Genomic DNA, 17,675 nt, shown 5'->3' with positions numbered 1-17,675 from the left:
TTTGTAAAAAGTATTCATCTGCATTAGACTGGTGATAAAACAAAGACACACCCAAACTGGTCTTTCATTCCAGATAGTTAGAGAAGCACTACCCTAGACCACCATACTGTTACATAAATTCCAATGGACAAATTTTTAGTCCTAATGTAGTGCTAAACAGGGATAACATTTCCCGTTAATAAGCTTCTTTCCCGTAATTTTCCCATTATCACCATCCAGTGCAGAGTTAAGAATAGTAATAGCTTTTAGCAGCTCATAACAGCCAGTTCAAGAAATACCACCCACTGGAAATCTGCATTTTGGGGATTTGCTCTGAAATACAAATATTCCTCACTCATATGTGGAACAATGTGTATACTGAAAAAAAAAGAACTAATGAGACAAAACGCAGATTCTCTACAGAGATAAACTCTAAATTTCAGACCTCATTGTTACCTCTATAAACAGAAACTTAAAACCAATAAATTTGAGACAATTAAGGCTCCCAATTACTCTAAAAAAAAAAAGTGAATGAGAAACAGTGTATTTGCCGGTAACGCAGAGACACTGAAACCAACCTTGGATTTCAATACTTAGGCAAATCATCATCTAATTTATGAATCAGAGACAGTTCCAAATAGTGCTTATAGCATGGACAATGGTTCTTAAAAAAAAGGTCAGAGGTTAAAATGTTGTAGGATTGTATAAAGCTTAGTAAACAGAAAAACAAAATCATACATAATAAACTTATGTGGAGAATTTGGGTTAATCAAACATTTGATTATATGCTAATAAAATTAACATCTATCCAAAAAGGGACTAAATATGATTTTAATTGGCAGAGGAATGATAAAATGTACTTCATATCTTAGATGAGCATTAACTTTCTTTAGAATGTATATATGTGGAAATGATATTCATAAAACATACGGCTATCAGAATAAGTAAACCAATTTTACCTATGAACAAAATTTCAAAGTTTGGGGTGTTTCTTTTTTTGTTGACAGTGGATTTTTTTTTTTTTTTTTAAGACAGTAGAAGAATGGGAGAAAAAGAAGAAAGGTCCACTGCAATTCACATTTTTGTGCCCAGTATTTCAAAAAAAAAGTCAGAAAGCAAAAGGACATTTCACATGAATAAGCTTCTAATCAAATTCATTTTTAAAAAAAGAACTATAAAATTTTAAAGCAATTCCTAAGTACTTTAAAAACAAAAGTTATAGAATTCTGGATATTTAGGTATCATCCTCTAGATCAGGGGTTAGTAAAGTATGGCCTGAAGGACTTGACCTGCCATTGGTTTCATGAATTAAGTTTTACTGGCATACCCATTCACTGACATATTACCTATGGCTGCTTTTGCTGTTCCAATACTACCAAGTAGCTGTAACAGAGACTGCATGGCCTATTAAGCCTAAAATGCTTACAATCTTGTCTTTACAGAATACGCTTGCCAACTCTTGCTCTAGACCACCAAAACACTGCAGAATGGACGTGATAATTCTTTTAATCATAGAAAAATCATTAACTTTTAAATTACACAAAAATCATTAATCGCTTTTATTTTGCCGTATCTCCTTTAATAATGAAGGAAGGGATACTTTGGGTTAAGGCTGATGGCTATCTTCTAATTGATTTGGTAGTATTCCCTCGTTTAAAAAAAAAAATCTGTGCATCTACCATGGTGAAACCATAAATGTGTACAAATGTTTTAAAGGGCAACTTAGCAATAGCTGTTAAAATTTTAAATACACAGAAACTTTGACACCCATTTTTACTTTTAGGAATCAATTTAACAGTCATATATGTATGATATATATTATATACTGTATAATTCGTTTATATATGTGTGTGTGTGTGTGTGTGTGTGTGTGTGTGTGTATATATATATATATATATATACACACACACACACACACACACACACACACACATAGAGAAGGAGAGAGAGAGAGTGTTCTGTAGAACAAACTCTGTAGAATGCCCATTATATAAGTGTACATATGTTTGTATGAGCAAGAAAAATATCTGGAAGGATACACGTCAACTTGTTATCAGAAGGAATTCCAGAGCAGTAGAATGGTAGGAAGGAAGGAAAGGAGATTCTTATGTTGCATTCTTTTGTGGAATCACATCACAGTTATATTTAAACTTACATAAATTCTATGATGTAGGCAGAGGATAGGGACAGAGAATGAACATAAATCAAATACTTCAGGCTATTTTGCCCGCTATTCCCCAGAAGACCATTTGCCCAGAGAGTACAAGATGGGAAAAATCAATGTACTACTTCCTCTGCCCATCACAGTTCCCATGAGCCTCTCTGGGTTTGAGCATTTCCCCACACTGATCTGTGCTTAGCTGCGAATTTTTTTTGTACAAGGCCTAAACACAAGCCATCTGCCTTACCTAGTGCTTAATTAAAGAAACACTAATCTGTTCCAATGTTGGAGAAAAACCAGTTGTGTTATACTTGCTGAAAGCAAATATGTGGGTTTCCAACATAATACTGTATTCCTAGGTAGGGATTTTCAAGGTAACATTAAATACAATTTTCATCTTAGAGGCTGACTATAGCACCTAACCCCCTTCTGAGATACAACTCCACTGCTGTACTGTATACTCTTGTGCTACAAACTGTATTATAACTTTTGTGACTTTAAAACAATAGAAAATAATTCAATGTTTTTGTATTTCTAATATACATCTTGATACACATACCTGCTTACCAGTGAAACCCTGGCAAATAACCTTCGTATCTTTATCAACATAGAGATGCTTCCTGGAAGCTGTATAGGAGCAATGCCGAATTCCATTCTGTTGCACTGAAAAGTAAAGAAAATATGACACATTATTATTTTTCCAAACTTTTGGACTATGAATTTAACCTGGTGACAAAAAAAAAAATCCTCTAATTCAGGAGCTATCTTGTGATAACGGCAACTTTAAATGTCACTTTTTAAATAAGATGTATTAAATACAAAAACTGATTAAAGAAACAAACAAAAAAAGACACTGTTCTATTCTCCAGAATCCCCTCTTTACTGAGAACCACAATTTTGTTGCTTTTTCTGAACTGAGAAAGAAGAGGTTAAGTTTATAATTTTTATTCCTCAGAAAGAAGCCAGGGGCTCACATCAACAGCTCAAATTAAATCCAGGAACTAAAAACTAGGTATCACTCTTACTAATAATGTTTACTGAACAACCACATGCTTTCCCCATTTGACCCAACATTTTTAAGCCCAACATCAATAAGCAAAAGACGAGCTAAGAGGCAAACTTCGCCAGAATTACTAAGAACTACTTCACAACTCATTTCCCAGTAATAATATTAACATTAAATGTTAAGTCATAGAATAAAACTTATCTAAAATATAATCCAAAATTACTTAATTTGGTCTCTTCTGATGTAAGTCTCAAGACCTCACATAGAAAGGAAATAGGGGAAATAAAGTAAATAGGAAAAGTAGATGAGGGAGAAACACGTAAAAAATATCTAAGTTACTGTCAGCTAACTACCTCAGTGAAAACTGAGAAATCTTAAGTAGCACCTAAAGCCAGCTCCCCATATTTCAAAAATCAGTAGAAAGCAGAGCACAGATGATTTATGTGGGCTGCCTTCTAAACCCCCATTAGAACCCCAACTGCTGTCTCTGTGGTCCATTCCTGGCCCTTTCAAAGTGCCAGCACCTACCACTAAGGTAGCCCATGAAAGCTAGGCCCAGAAAAGAATACCTCGTCATAAATTTGTCCAGGGTCCACTCAATGCTTTTTGTCCTGAATCACTGCTCATACCCTCCTAAATCCTCAGATCTCAGATTCCGTAACTGATCTGCTTCTGGCCCTTTGAACACCCCTTGATTCATCTTCAACTCACATACTGACCTCAGCTTCCAACAACTTTGAATTTTGTAGTCCCCTGTACCTCTAAGGAAGAGACAGACCCGGAATCTGCCCTGACCAACCAGGAGAGAAGTACTCTGTGTGCACACAGATCAGCTGCTTTCTTGGCCTAGGCTATGCTGAACAAGGGACCCTGAGGGAGCACTGAGGGTCAAGTCCTGGCCCAGTGAGCGCAGCTAAGCACCTTAACCTGGGCCAGTGAATACTACGACAGGAACTGTGGCCTGAGAGCCCACCCTAGCCAGTGCTTGCCCTTGGTTCCCAGTTCTCCCAGCTGGAGACACAGAACCACAATACCTATGGAAGAGCTTTATTCCCCTCTGCTATTCTTGGCAGGACTTGCCCAACAGTCCCTCCCACTCCTGGAATAGTCAATAAATAGTCCATCTATCAGGAGTTTCCAGACAGGAAAGGTACAAGATAAGATTACAAGAGCAAATAAGATCAAGATGTCTGGAGCCCATACTTGATAAAAGGAAATACTTGCTTTTTGAAGGTAAAGTTTAGTCCTCCACAAGTACTCTTACACTCTACCTTAACAAAGGAGACATCAGACAGTTCAAGTCTCCTTCCATGGGGCAGATGTGGCCCTGTCACCCTGAGAAAGCACAGGTCTGTCTACATTCATAAAGCTTGGTCTCAATACCAGAACAACTCCTATCACTACCTTCTCCTATTCCTTCTCCTACTCCAGACCTCCTGGATCAACTCTATGGAGCTCAAGACTTCACAGCACCAGAACTCTGGTGCTCATAAAAACTACATCCATGGGGCTTCCCTGGTGGCACAGTGGTTGAGAGTCCGCCTGCCAATGCAGGGGACACGGGTTCGTGCCCCGGTCCAGGAAGATCCCACATGCCGCGGAGCGGCTGGGCCTGTGAGCCATGGCCGCTGAGCCTGCGCGTCCGGAGCCTGTGCTCCGCAACGGGAGAGGCCACAACAGTGAGAGGCCCGCGTACCGCAAAAAAAAAAAAAAAAACACCTACATCCGCCGAGTATGATGAAGAGCAGCTCACCTACCAGACAGCCTTGTGGCCCTTTGTCAACTTGTGCAATGACCCTGCCGTTCTACAGCATCTAGTGAAATGGATCTTGGGAGATTTATCATGCGTATGTGTGTGCATGTGCTCTTCCCATCTACTGTATGAGCCCATACCTAGGCTTCAGGTAAGCTAGAACTAATAGACTATCATCACCTTTGAGCCAACCCCAAAATACATGTTCAAAGATACGGAAATGAAATTCCTGACCGCATTCTGTCCCAAGAAGAAACCTGCACAATGCCAGACAAGGCAACACTGGTCCTGAAATGAGAGGATGCTAGAATCAAGCACTTACGAAACCCAGAGAAAAACCTGAGGCGCCCAGCAAGCCATGGTGCTCCATAATCCCCATAAATGCCTTTTTAATTCCAGACACTGGAAGACGGATCTGCCCGATCTCTGGCCCTTTACACCATGCACACTCTCCCAGTTGCCATGGCTGTGAGGAGGACCCCAGACACCTGCCCCTCCATGCCACCATGACACAGGTAACAACGGGTGGCCCTATTTAAGGTAATACTGTTATCAAGTCAATGATAAGTCTTACCATTGGTGACATCAGAGAATCAAGGAAATTCTCTTTTGCCATTTGTTTCCATTCGGACAGAAATAATGCAAAATATGTTTAGACTCCAAGTAAAACTCACCGAATTTTAAGTCACTTAGGTCATCTTCCTTATTCTTCCCCACCACAGATAATCCAAGCCCAGAGTCACAGGTTGGAGGCTCCCCAGCGGAAGCAGCCTCTCCTCATCCCCACCTCTGCAGCGCTTCACCTTCCCTCCCACAATCCCACCACTCTCTAATCTAGCAAACTACCAGCTGCTATAAATATTAAATCTGTCAGACTGGTCATTTTCTTTCCCTGTTTGATTTCTTCTCCATCCAAATTATCAATCAAATGCCTTAATTAAAAAAAAAAAGCCTATTCTACCTCTGCTGAAGAATGTAAAGAGGTTTAAGTACAAATCTTCAATTGTCTGTCCACTGCTTAAAGAAGCCCAATCATATTTTGGGTTTAAACACAAACCAGATCTCTATGACAAAACCACCAAATAACTACAGTAAACTATTTCCTAAAAAAAAAACCTTGAACACAGGACATATGTTAGTGGCCAAACCATCTTATAAATATTTCTCACCTTTCAATCAGAGTAAATGTACTCAACCTCCTGAGAATTTCTCTTGCATTAATTCATATAAGTTCACATTTAAATAAAACATTGTACAGTGAGGAATCTTTAAATCTTCACATCACATTCCTGACTTGTGAATATAATGGGGGGTTCGTAGGGGATCTGAGATTAAGAATGGAAACTGTGAACACTTTCATGCAGTATCCAATCACAAGCACCACACCTGCACACTGAAGAGTGCACACATTCTGTTACATTCTTTACTGCATTATTTCTAAGTAAAAATATTTCAGGCTAAGTTTTCTTTCAAGATTATTTTAAGTCTCATCTAAATACTTTCGAACTTCTAACTATAAATTCCATGAGTGTAAGGACCATGTCTTGTACACCTTGGTGTCCCCCATGGCATACGGTACAGTGCCTTACGGAGTACGTGCACAGGAAATGTTTGACTGAATTTCAGGACAAGAGTCAGGATCTAGGAGAAGAAACACATATAAATATCAGAAGTTCCATCTCTTTCTGTGTGAACTGGAAAAATGTCCATCTTGAACTCCCATTACCAGGAAAGAGGGGAACAAAACCTACGTCTATTTTTGTACATGCAGAGATGATTGGTTTCCCAAAAATTCATACAAAGAGTCTAGCCCTAAACGCTACTAGCAATCCTCAAAGCTGTATCAATGTAGTACAAATTCCATGCTAAGCTTTCTTTTTTATTTTTTAACAAATGAAATCCAGGAAGCAGTAATGTAATACAAATGGACTATTTCACTACAGAAGAAAAGAACCTAAAGCAAAACACAGTATAGTCAGAGGTAAGGGCAGTGACAGACCAGGAGAGTGGTTTCATAACACGTAACAGGTGAGGAGGACAACCTGAGCAACCTGAGCAGCGCCAGGGGCCACCAGGATGGAGGCGACCAAAGCCGAACAGAAAGATGGACAGAGGCCATAAACAAGAAACACAACTGGTGACGGATAAATGGTAAATCGACATATGACGTGATATCTGACTTCACTAATATTAAGAAAATGAGTATTGTTAATTAAATATTAGGGCAGCAGAAAGGCCTGAAGTCGGCCACCAAGCAGAATTTCCCAGTGGGGAAGGCCTTGGGTCATCTCCAGAGAATGTGGGTGGAGTCGCTTTCTCTGCAGGTCCTTAGAAATAAGCTAGCCTAACCTTGGGACTGCATCCCAAGCAGTTGAAAGCATAGCCCAGACAGGCCTGGGCTTGAGTTTACGGGGCAGGTCCTTTGATCTCCCTTGGCTTTAGTCTTCCCTTCTGTAAGAGGAGTAACAGCTACTCACGAGGAGGCTGTGATGTTGCTGTGAGATGACGCCTGTCAATTGGGTAACAAAGTGCCTGGTACACTCCCTAAACTGGGTTCACATCCTACCTAAGCACAAAAGTCAATCATTTCCTAAAAAGAGAGAAAATACAATTCATATTTTAAAATCAAATAAGTCCAATCAGAAGTGTTTTATGTCTCATGCATATCCTATACATGTTTATGTATAAATATACTAATCCATGTCTACATATAACATAGAGTAGGTACACATACATTAGTAAATTTTTATACCATCTAAAACATTTTTAAAGGTGCATCGTCACTGTAAAAATGGGGATAATAATATTATGTACCTCACAGGCAATATGAGAATTAGATGAGTTAATAATATATAGATCATGCAGAATAATAATTAGCTATTTCACTATTAGCTATTTATTACCGACATAGAATGGAAAGACCAAACTGCTTTGAGATGTTCACTGGGCCAGGATGTCTGCCAGACACAAGGGGTCCAGGGGTAAACAAGATGGACTGAGGCCCTCGTGAAGCTTCCTGCCCTGTAAGATGGCTAAACATTAAACAAAGAAACACAAAAGTGCCAACTGTAATAAAGGCTGTGAAGTAAAGGGTCTGAGTAATCTGAGAGAGAAATTTGTATCAGTCAGCCACATGCAGAGTCCTCTCCCCTGCAGAGAGCAACCACATCATTTACAAGATGGCTGCAGGGTGGACGCAAGCTGTGGCCAAAAAGCACCTGCCCAGATGGGACTCAAACCACAGATGGCACTGTGTGACCAGTACTGTGCTCCTAACCAGTAACCTGAGACTGCTCATGAAAATACTCCTCCAACTCCCCTCTCAAACTATGTCCTTGTTACTCATTTATTCCTGCATGTATTCCTGATTTTAACAAATGTATACTTATTAATCATATGTATTATGCATATATAATCTGCAGGCTATTGGGGTCCCTACCTACAGGACCTTAAAGTATAGCAGAGTAGCTCAGCAGCCACTTACTTCCAAACCCCAAACAATCCACCGTTCAGATGCGAAATTATATATTCATTCAGTATTTACTTACAAATGAAGTGTAATTGGCTTTAAGTACCATATTTCATCAAATCTAAAACACCACTGATTTTAAGAAGCACTATTAAGCACTAGGATGAAAAAAATGCTGCCAATTTACTGTAAGATACCATCAATTATAAGATACATCCCAATTTTAGAAATGTTATAATGTACAAAAATGTGGGTCTATGGCAACAAAATGCCTGTCCTTTGGTGAAATGAGATTCTTCCCCTATACTTAGAGAAATTATTTTTAACATCCCCAATTAAGTTTTTATGGAAAAACAAGTTTGAGGTCAGAAAATCAAGTCACTTTCTCATGGCTACATTGATACATTTAGATCGAGGCCATTTTGTATTTCTAGAATAAAGATTTGGTTCTTGGATGTAATGACAAGAGATACTAGGTATCAGAAACATCACTATTGAGGGTCCCCTTTTCCAAGCTACACTTCTAAATGTCTTCCGGATTCCAAAGACAGTCCTACACAACTTGGCAAACACATGGAAAAGGCAGGTGACACCTTTGAGCAGAGCAGTAACCTTCTCAACAAACCAGTGAGGTTGCCAAAGAAAAAGAAAAATCAGAGCTTCAAAAAAAGAAGGCTCAGAGTATCATCCAGCATGTATTTAGTAGAAAGGACACTGCAGAGTCAGAAGACCCGAGCTCTAGTACCCATTCTGATATTGGCTAGGAAACTTTGGGGCTTATTTTTGCCAAACAAAGGTATGGGACCAATTGGCATGTAAGGTCCACTTTTTGGCATCAAAACACCGTAATTCTGAAGTTCAAAAATACTGGCTCTTGAATAGACATTTTTCCAAAGAATACATACAGATGGCCAACAGGTACATGAAGAGGTGCTCAACATCACTAATCATCAGGGAAACACAAATCAAAACCACACTGAGATTTCACCTCACACCTGTTAGAATGGCTATTATCAAAAAGACAAGAAATAATAAGTGTTGGTGAGGATATGGAGAAAGGAAACCCCTGTGCACCTTTAGTAGGAATGTTATTGGTGCAGTCACTATGGAAAACAGCACTGAGGCTCCTCAAAATACTAAAAATAGAACTGTCATATGATCCAGCAATTCCACTTCCAAGTATTTATCTGAAGGAAATGAAACCCTAACTTGAAAAGAAGCCCCACGTTCACTGCAGCACTATTTACAATAGCCAAGACATGGAAACAACCTAAGTGTCCATGGATAGAAGAATGGATAAAGAAAACGTGGTATATTTATTAATATGCACACACAGACACACAATATGGAATATTATTCAGCCATAAAAAGAGAAAATCTTGCCATTTGTGACAACACACATGGACCTTGGGGGCATTACTCAAGTAAAATAAGTCAGGCAGAGAAAGACAAATACTGTATGATCTCACTTATATGTGGAATCTAAAAAAAAAAAAAAAAAGAAAGAAAGAAAAACACAAAACCTGAGCTCACATGTAAAGAAAACAGATTGGTGGTGCCAGAGTTGAGGGGGAGGGGGCAAGTGGCTAAAGGGGGTCGAAAGGTACAAACTTCCACTTATAAAATAAGTCATAAAGATGTAATGTACAGCATGGTGACTATAGTTAATACTATATTGCACATTTTAAAGTAGCTAAAAGAGAGCAGATCTTAAAAGTTCGCATCACAAGAAATAAAAATGTGTAATTACGTATGGTGATAGATATCACAATAGACAGATAGATATTACAATATATACAAATATCAAAATATTAGGTTGTACACCTAAAACTAATATAATGTTTTACATCAATTATACCTCAATAAAAATAAAAAATACTAGTTCTTGTTCCCTATTTATTCTCAAAGATCCAACTTACAGGAACGACTGGCTTATGTTTAAAGCAACCCTGCACTACTTCATACTTCTTGAAAAGTTTCATTATTTCAGTTTCAAAGGTACTTATAAAATCCTTAAGCTTTCTCATGGAAGAAATCTTTCTTATTTTTCATTTTATTTTCTCTCCCCACTTCAACTGGGTTCTTTCTCTTTTTTACTAAGAATTGTTTTTTTTGGCTCAGTAATTTCTATTGATAAATATTCTAAGCTGCCCCCAACAGGTCTCTGGAAGGCATCTACAAGTGTTTGGGGTTTTTTCTTAACTCAAATCAACACTGCAACACTTAAGACCTTCAGCACAAAATGTACCAACAATTAAAACTTAAGAGAATAAAGGGGACAAAACTCCCTAGCAACTCTAGTTCTATTACTAACCTCAGAGCCTAAATAATTTTGTGACTGCCTTTAAAAGAAGTTTGCAAGGTGATACTGTTGTGGCTGCGGTTTTTCTAGTGTGAGTGGAAACGGGCTTAGAAATGTGGCATGGGAAAAAGATTTGGGAGATTTAGAGGTTTCTAAACATTAACCCTAGAGTTTGTAACCTCTCTAATATAAGAGATACCTTGGTTTAGATCTCAGACCTCTCAAACCATTAGTGACAGGGTAATCACGTGACTAGGATAATTCAAGGCCACACTCTAGCAAGAGAAGCTAAGCTAGATAACCTCTTACGGCCTCAGGATCCTGAGAGTCTAGGAATAAAAAGTTCCAGTTATGTGAGAACAGGATTGTTAAATATTGCTATGGGTGGATTCAAGATCCTGATCTTTTAGACACTCTTTCTTCTCTAGACTCTGCTCCTAAGACAGCAAAGGATTTTTCAGAAATTCAGACAAGCAAGACCCCAGAAGAAAAAGACATGGGTATAACTAATCCCTTTTCTCCTTCTGCCTACAACATACTAAATTATCCCTTAAATTATATAATAAAAATCTCCAGAAAACTTTCCCAAATAAACCCAACTTCTTCCTGCTTGCTAAGGTTTGTCCTCAAGTGATCTGGTAACTAAGTGTAGCTACAGAGTGTACAGTCATCATTGTACACTTTTAAAATGTAATCTTCTCAAGAAATGAACTAAGTCTCATCCAATATTCAGTAGCAGCAGTAGAATTAGAAGCAAAGCAGAAGAAAGGGAGAGAGAAGAAAACTAACTTCGGTTGAGTGTCTATTACATTCCAGGTGCTTTATATAAATTGTTTCACTTATTCTGCATAGTGAACTCAGATCATCCTGTACTTCCTCATTTCTAGGATGCACGTTTGTTTCACTTTTTAAACATTTCTTAAATCTGGATGCAACTGATAACCAATGGTGTGTCACAATTTTAATTAGCAATCATTTCCCACTTTTAGTTGTAGACCAAACAGCAGTGCATCTTACAAGGGATGGTGTCTCAGATTCATTAAAATATGGTAATGTTTTCATGGTACGTGAAAAAGAAATTGAGCAATAGATTTAGAAACACCCCCCAGAGTTATTACATAGACTGTACAGGACTAGCCAGACTTCAAACCCTGATGTGGCCGGTTCCAAAGTCTTTTCCTACACAACCTACCTAACAAACACAGAGACTTTGAACACAGCAAGAATTTTCAGCAGTCAGCGTTACTAGCAACCTTGGGTGTTAAGTTTTCAGGAACTGAAGAATTCACACCGCCTGATGGAGACATTACAAATAAGTTGGTTAAGGTCCCAGCCAACCCTAAGCTTCTAGGAGTTTTCTGGGCTGTGCACCCTTCTGGAGATTCATCCTACAGTCTACGGAAAGGACAATTAAAAGTGTACGACCCTCCTGTACAAGGCTCAGCCTCATCCTCCAATTTCCTACTGATATCCTCCCCCTACCTCTCAACCCACTCACTCTCCCAGCTTAGTTCATCCTGGACCACCTCACCTCTCACGACCCAAAACAGCCTGTCTAGATGCCGCCCCATCCCGCCGCCACTCATCACCGCGGGATCGAGGGTGTGCCCCCGGATCTGCAGGACTCCCAGACCCGAATCCTGGCTCAGCCACTCAAGGTCCCTGCCCGCCAGCTGCCTAAGCCAGGCCCCCGCCCCACATATCCAGCAAAGCTCCCTCCATCCCAGAGGGTTCCCGACTTGGGACCCCCGCCAAGGTCCGGCCCCGGAGGGCCCAGCCGCGTCCTAGACTAGGACGCCGGGCCCGCGGGGCCGGGAACTCGCGGAGGCTTGGAGGAGAGAGCCCTGGCCGGACTCACGGAGGAAAGCGCGGGACAGGAGGCGGGCGGCGGCGAGGCCGCTGCTGCCAGAAGTCATGGTCGCAGCGGCGAGGGCTGCGGTCATCCACCAATGACACTCCCAGGCCCCCGGGAAACCCGACCTGGGCCGAGGCACGAGGAGGAAGTGGGTAGCCAGAGCGATCGCCGGAATGAATGTCCCTCCGCAGAGATGTCTTCACCCAACACTGGGTCTCGCAGGTGGAGGAGAAAAAGGGCATCTTAATGAAGAAGTAGACAATAGCTCGTCTCTTCCACGGAAACGTGGGTTTGATTCAACATTAATAACAACGGCAGCTCAAGGGAAACCCCATTGACGCCGGCCGGCGCGGGGTGTTGTGGGAAATGTAGTTCGATGGCCTCAACTTGTTAGTAGTTTAAACGGGGGCCTGCGGGAAGGGAAAAGAAGGAGAAAAGGGAGAGTCAAACCCAGGGGATGCGGTGTCAAAAGGAGTGAGGAAACAGTGAGGCGAGGTGCAAAGAGCAATGCAGAACTTTCCAACACCCTTCCAAAGCCAAGGTGCCGACCTTCCTTCATTTCCGCATCTACCATATGGAGAGGATCATACTCCTCACCCCCTACCCTTGCGAGGACCGGGAAGAATTACCAAAGGGAACAGTGACTCTGAACTCGCGCAGTGAAGATGAGGATGTGAAGAGAAAGACCAAAAGCTACTTTCCTGGCACCTAACTTCTTGGAATATGGATCTTTTGGTTAAACAAGCTATCATGCAGCCTTCGGCTAGCACTAAGTGAGTGAGTGCCTCTTCCCTGGAGATCCTGGAGGACTGAAGTTATAGGTCAAACGTGACCGCTCCTTGTTTGAACAAAGCATTCACTCCTCTCTAAGAGCTTTAGAAGGAACCTCCGAGAGTTCTAGAGTCAAAGGGTTAACAAGAGATAAAGTAATCCAACTGCCTGCCTCCAACCATGCTTCTGAGAGCCCTCATTATTATCATCAATGAAGTTATGATTCTAACTCACTTTAGTCATGATAATTTACACGGAGGTACGTGGTGTAGGAGTGGGATAACCCAGGGAGATTGCCCAGTATTTCCTCTATGACCCAGATATTGCCATCCCTGCTTGGACTTGACTGCGCACAAAATCCCTCCCTCATCTAAGGGATCGTGTCCTTGCTATCATTTAAATGCTCTCAGTGGTTTCCAGATAGATCCAGTATGAAGAATGATTTTAAATAGCAATGTTCTTCTGAGCTTTCACATGATAATAGTTATATTTTTTATTTCCTTTCATTGATTAAATGCATGATGACAAAAAATATATAATTTTGGCATGATTTTAATGAATTTTTACTTCCACAAGGACCAGGATTTTAGTTTGTTTTGTACACTGACGGTATCATCAGCACCTAGAACAATGCCTGGTACAAAGAGAGAACTCAGTATTTATTGAATTGAACTGAATTGACATATAAAAGAAATACCATATACATTATGTATAGAATCTACACACAATGTTTGATGGACCTAAGGATATTTCAATCCCTTGTAATAACTACACCTCCACCCCAATTCCATAGCTCATTGGTGGGAGGCTATTGCACTAGACACTAACTATACCATTTATCTTTATGTGCAGATTGATTTTGGAGTCAGACAGGTCTGGATTCAAATTCCATAGCCACTGGCTATGTGACCTCTGGGTCTCAGATTTTCTCACTGAGATGGGGATGAAACTCTCTAACTCATAATAGGGTTATGACCAGTTAATGCATTAATATGTAAAGTTTTTAGTACCTTGTAAGCATTCAATAAATAGTAGCTATTAAAGATAAGAACTTTCTTCTTCACGTGACAGGATGATATTTTGAAGTTTTTACTGATGTCAGTAACCAGATGTGGAATAGTATATTTCCATTTGGCAACAAGCCATAATTACCTCCACATCCTGTGGAAAGGAGCCTAGAAGCTACCTCTCTCCAGATTTCCTTAAGAGGTGCCCAGACTTCTCTTTGGATTCTCACTCTCACTCCCTGGCACCTCTAATAAGAAAAAGACAGGAATTCATTGAATAAGAGACTTCTTTTTTTTTTTTAACATCTTTATTGGAGTATAACGGCTTTACAATGGTGTCTTAGTTTCTGCTTTATAACAAAGTGAATCAGCTACGCATATACATATATCCCAATATCTCCTCCCTCTTGCATCTCCCTCCCTCCCACCCTCCCTATCCCACCCCTCTAGGTCATCACACAGCACCGAGCTGATCTCCCTGTGCTATGCGGCTGCTTCCCACTAGCTATCTATTTTACACTTGGTAGTGTATATATGTCCATGCCACGCTCTCACTTTGTCCCAGCTTACACTTCCCCCACCCCATATCGTCAAGTCCATTCTCTAGTAGGTCTGCATCTTTATTCCCCTCTTGCCCCTAGGTTCTTCTGACATTTTTTTTCCTCTTAGGTTCCATATATATGTGTTAGTATACTGTACTTGTTTTTCCCTTTCTGACTTACTTCACTCTCTATGACAATCTCTAGGTCCATCCACCTCACTACAAATAACTCAGTTTTGTTCCTTTTTATAGCTGAGTAATATTACATTGTATATATGTGCCACATCTTCTTTATCCATTCATCTGTTGATGGGCAATTAGGTTGCTTCCATGTCCTGGCTATTGTAAATAGATCTTCAATGAACATTTTGGTAAATGACTCTTTTTGAATTATGGCTTTCTCAAGGTATATGCCCAGTAGTGGGATTGCTGGGTCGTATGGTAGTTCTATTTTTAGTTTTTTAAGGAACCTCCATACTGTTCTCCATAGTGGCTGTATCAATTTACATTCCCACCAACAGTGCAAGAGGGTTCCCTTTTCTCCACACCCTCTCCAGCATTTATTGTTTGTAGATTTTTTGATGATAGCCATTATAACCGGTGTGAGATGATATCTCATTGTAGATTTGATTTGCCTTTCTGTAATGATTAATGATGTTAAACATTATTTCATGTGTTTGTTGGCAATCTGTTTATCTTTTTTGGAGAAATGTCTATTTAGGTCTTCTGCCCATTTTTGGATTGGGTTGTTTGTTTTTTTGATATTGAGCTGCATGAGTTGCTTGTATGTTTTGGAGCTTAATCCTTTGTCAGTTGCTTCATTTGCGAATATTTTCTCCCATTCTGAGGGTTGTCTTTTCATCTTGCTTATGGTTTCCTTTGCTGTGCAAAAGCTTTTAAGTTTCATTTGGTCCCGTTTGTTTATTTTTGTTTTTATTTCCATTTCTCTAGGAGGTGGGTCAAAAAGGATCTTGCTGTGATTTATGTCATAGAGTGTTCTGCCTATGTTTTCCTCTAAGAGTTTGATGGTGTCTGACCTTACATTTAGTTCTTTAAACCATTTTGAGTTTATTTTTGTGTATGGTGTTAGGGAGTGTTCTAATTTCATTCTTTTACATGTAGCTGTCCCGTTTTCCCAGCAACACTTATTGAAGAGGCTATCTTTTCTCCACTGTATATTCTTGCTTCCTTTATCAAAGATAAGGTGACCATATGTGTGTGGGTTTATCTCTGGGCTTTCTATCCTGTTCCATTGATCAATATTTCTGTTTTTGTGCCAGTACCATACTGTCTTGATTACTGTAGCTTTGTAGTATAGTCTGAAGTCTGGGAGGCTGCTTCCTCCAGCTCTGTTTTTCTTTCTCAAGATTGCTTTGGCTATTCAGAGTCTTTTGTGTTTCCATACAAACTGTGAACATTTTTGTTCTAGTTCTCTGAAAAATGCCAGTGGTAGTTTGATAGGCATTGCATTGAATCTGTAGATTGCTTTGGGTAGTAGAGTCATTTTCACAATGTTGATTCTTCCAATCCAAGAACATGGTATATCTCTCCATCTGTTTGTATCATCTTTAATTTCTTTCATCAGTGTCTTATAATTTTCTGTATACAGGTCTTTTGTCTCCTTAGGTAGGTTTATTCCTAGGTATTTTATTCTTTTTGTTGCAGTGGTAAATAGGAGTGTTTTCTTAATTTCACTTTCAGATTTTTCATCATTAGTGTATAGGAATGCCACAGATTTCTGTGCATTAATTTTGTATCCTGCTACTTTACCAAATTCATTGATTAGCTCTCATAGTTTTCTGGTAGCATCTTTAGGATTCTCTATGTATAGTATCATGTCATCTGCAAACAGTGACAGCTTTACTTCTTTTTTTTATATTGGATTCCTTTTATTTCTTTTTCTTCTCTGATTGCTGTGGCTAGGACTTCCAAAACTATGTTGAATAATAATGGCGACAGTGGACACCCCTGTCTTGTTCCTGATCTTAGAGGAAATGCTTTCAGGTTTTCACCATTGAGAATGAGGTTTGCTGTGGGTTTGTCATATATGGCCAAATGTTGTATATATTGAGGTGGTTCCCTCTATGCCCACTTTTGGAGAGTTTTTATCATAAATGGGTGTTAACTTTTGTCAACAGCTTTTTCTGCATCTATTGAGATCATCATGTGCTTTTTATTATTCAGTCTGTTGCTATGGTGTATCACATTGATTGATTTGTGTATATTGAAGAATCCTTGCATTACTGGGATAAACCCCACTTGATCATAGTTTATGATCCATTTTAATGTGCTGTTGGATTCTTTTTGCTAGTGTTTTGTTGACGATTTTTGCATCTATGTTCATCAGTGATATTGGCCTGTAGTCTTCTTTCTTTGTGACATCTTTGTCTGGTTTTGGTATCAGGGTGATGGTGGCCTCGTAGAATGAGTCTGGCAGTGTTCCTCCCTCTGCTATATTTTGGAAGAGTTTGAGAAGGATAGGTGTTAGCTCCTCTCTAAATGTTTGATAGAATTTGCCTGCGAAGCCATCTGGTCCTGGGCTTTTGTTTGTTGGAAGAGTTTTAATCACAGTTTCAATTTCAGTGTTTGTGATTGGTCTGTTCATATTTTCTACTTCTTCCTGGTTCAGTCTTGGAACATTGTGCATTTCTAAGAATTTGTCCATTTCTTCCAGGTTGTCCATTTTAGTGGCATGTAGTTGCTTGTAGTAATCTCTCATGATCCTTTCTATTTCTGCCGTGTCCATTGTTACTTCTCCTTTTTCATTTCTAATTCTATTGATTTGAGTCTTCTCCCTTTTTTTCTTGATGAGTCTGGCTAATGGTTTATCA

At 39.7% G+C, this 17,675-nt stretch overlaps 1 protein-coding gene across 1 annotated transcript in view; it reads right to left on the bottom strand.

Annotated features, from left to right (window-relative positions):
• SUCLG1 (succinate-CoA ligase GDP/ADP-forming subunit alpha) overlaps positions 1-12,658 on the bottom strand; it is a 33,358-nt gene extending 20,700 nt beyond the window's left edge. Inside the window, exons 1-2 of the mRNA XM_060117186.1 lie at positions 12,529-12,658; positions 2,700-2,803 (exon numbers count right to left, since the gene is read on the bottom strand). Coding sequence (XP_059973169.1) covers positions 2,700-2,803; positions 12,529-12,613 — 189 coding nt within the window. The 5' untranslated portion in view covers positions 12,614-12,658. The remainder of the gene's footprint in view (positions 1-2,699; positions 2,804-12,528) is intronic.
• Positions 12,659-17,675: the final 5,017 nt, after the last annotated feature.

The sequence above is a fragment of the Mesoplodon densirostris genome, chromosome 14 (genome assembly GCF_025265405.1).
Source record: "Mesoplodon densirostris isolate mMesDen1 chromosome 14, mMesDen1 primary haplotype, whole genome shotgun sequence".
Taxonomy (NCBI): domain Eukaryota; kingdom Metazoa; phylum Chordata; class Mammalia; order Artiodactyla; family Ziphiidae; genus Mesoplodon; species Mesoplodon densirostris.
Note: the sequence above shows the minus strand (reverse complement) of the source record. Positions and strands in the feature narration are given on the sequence as shown.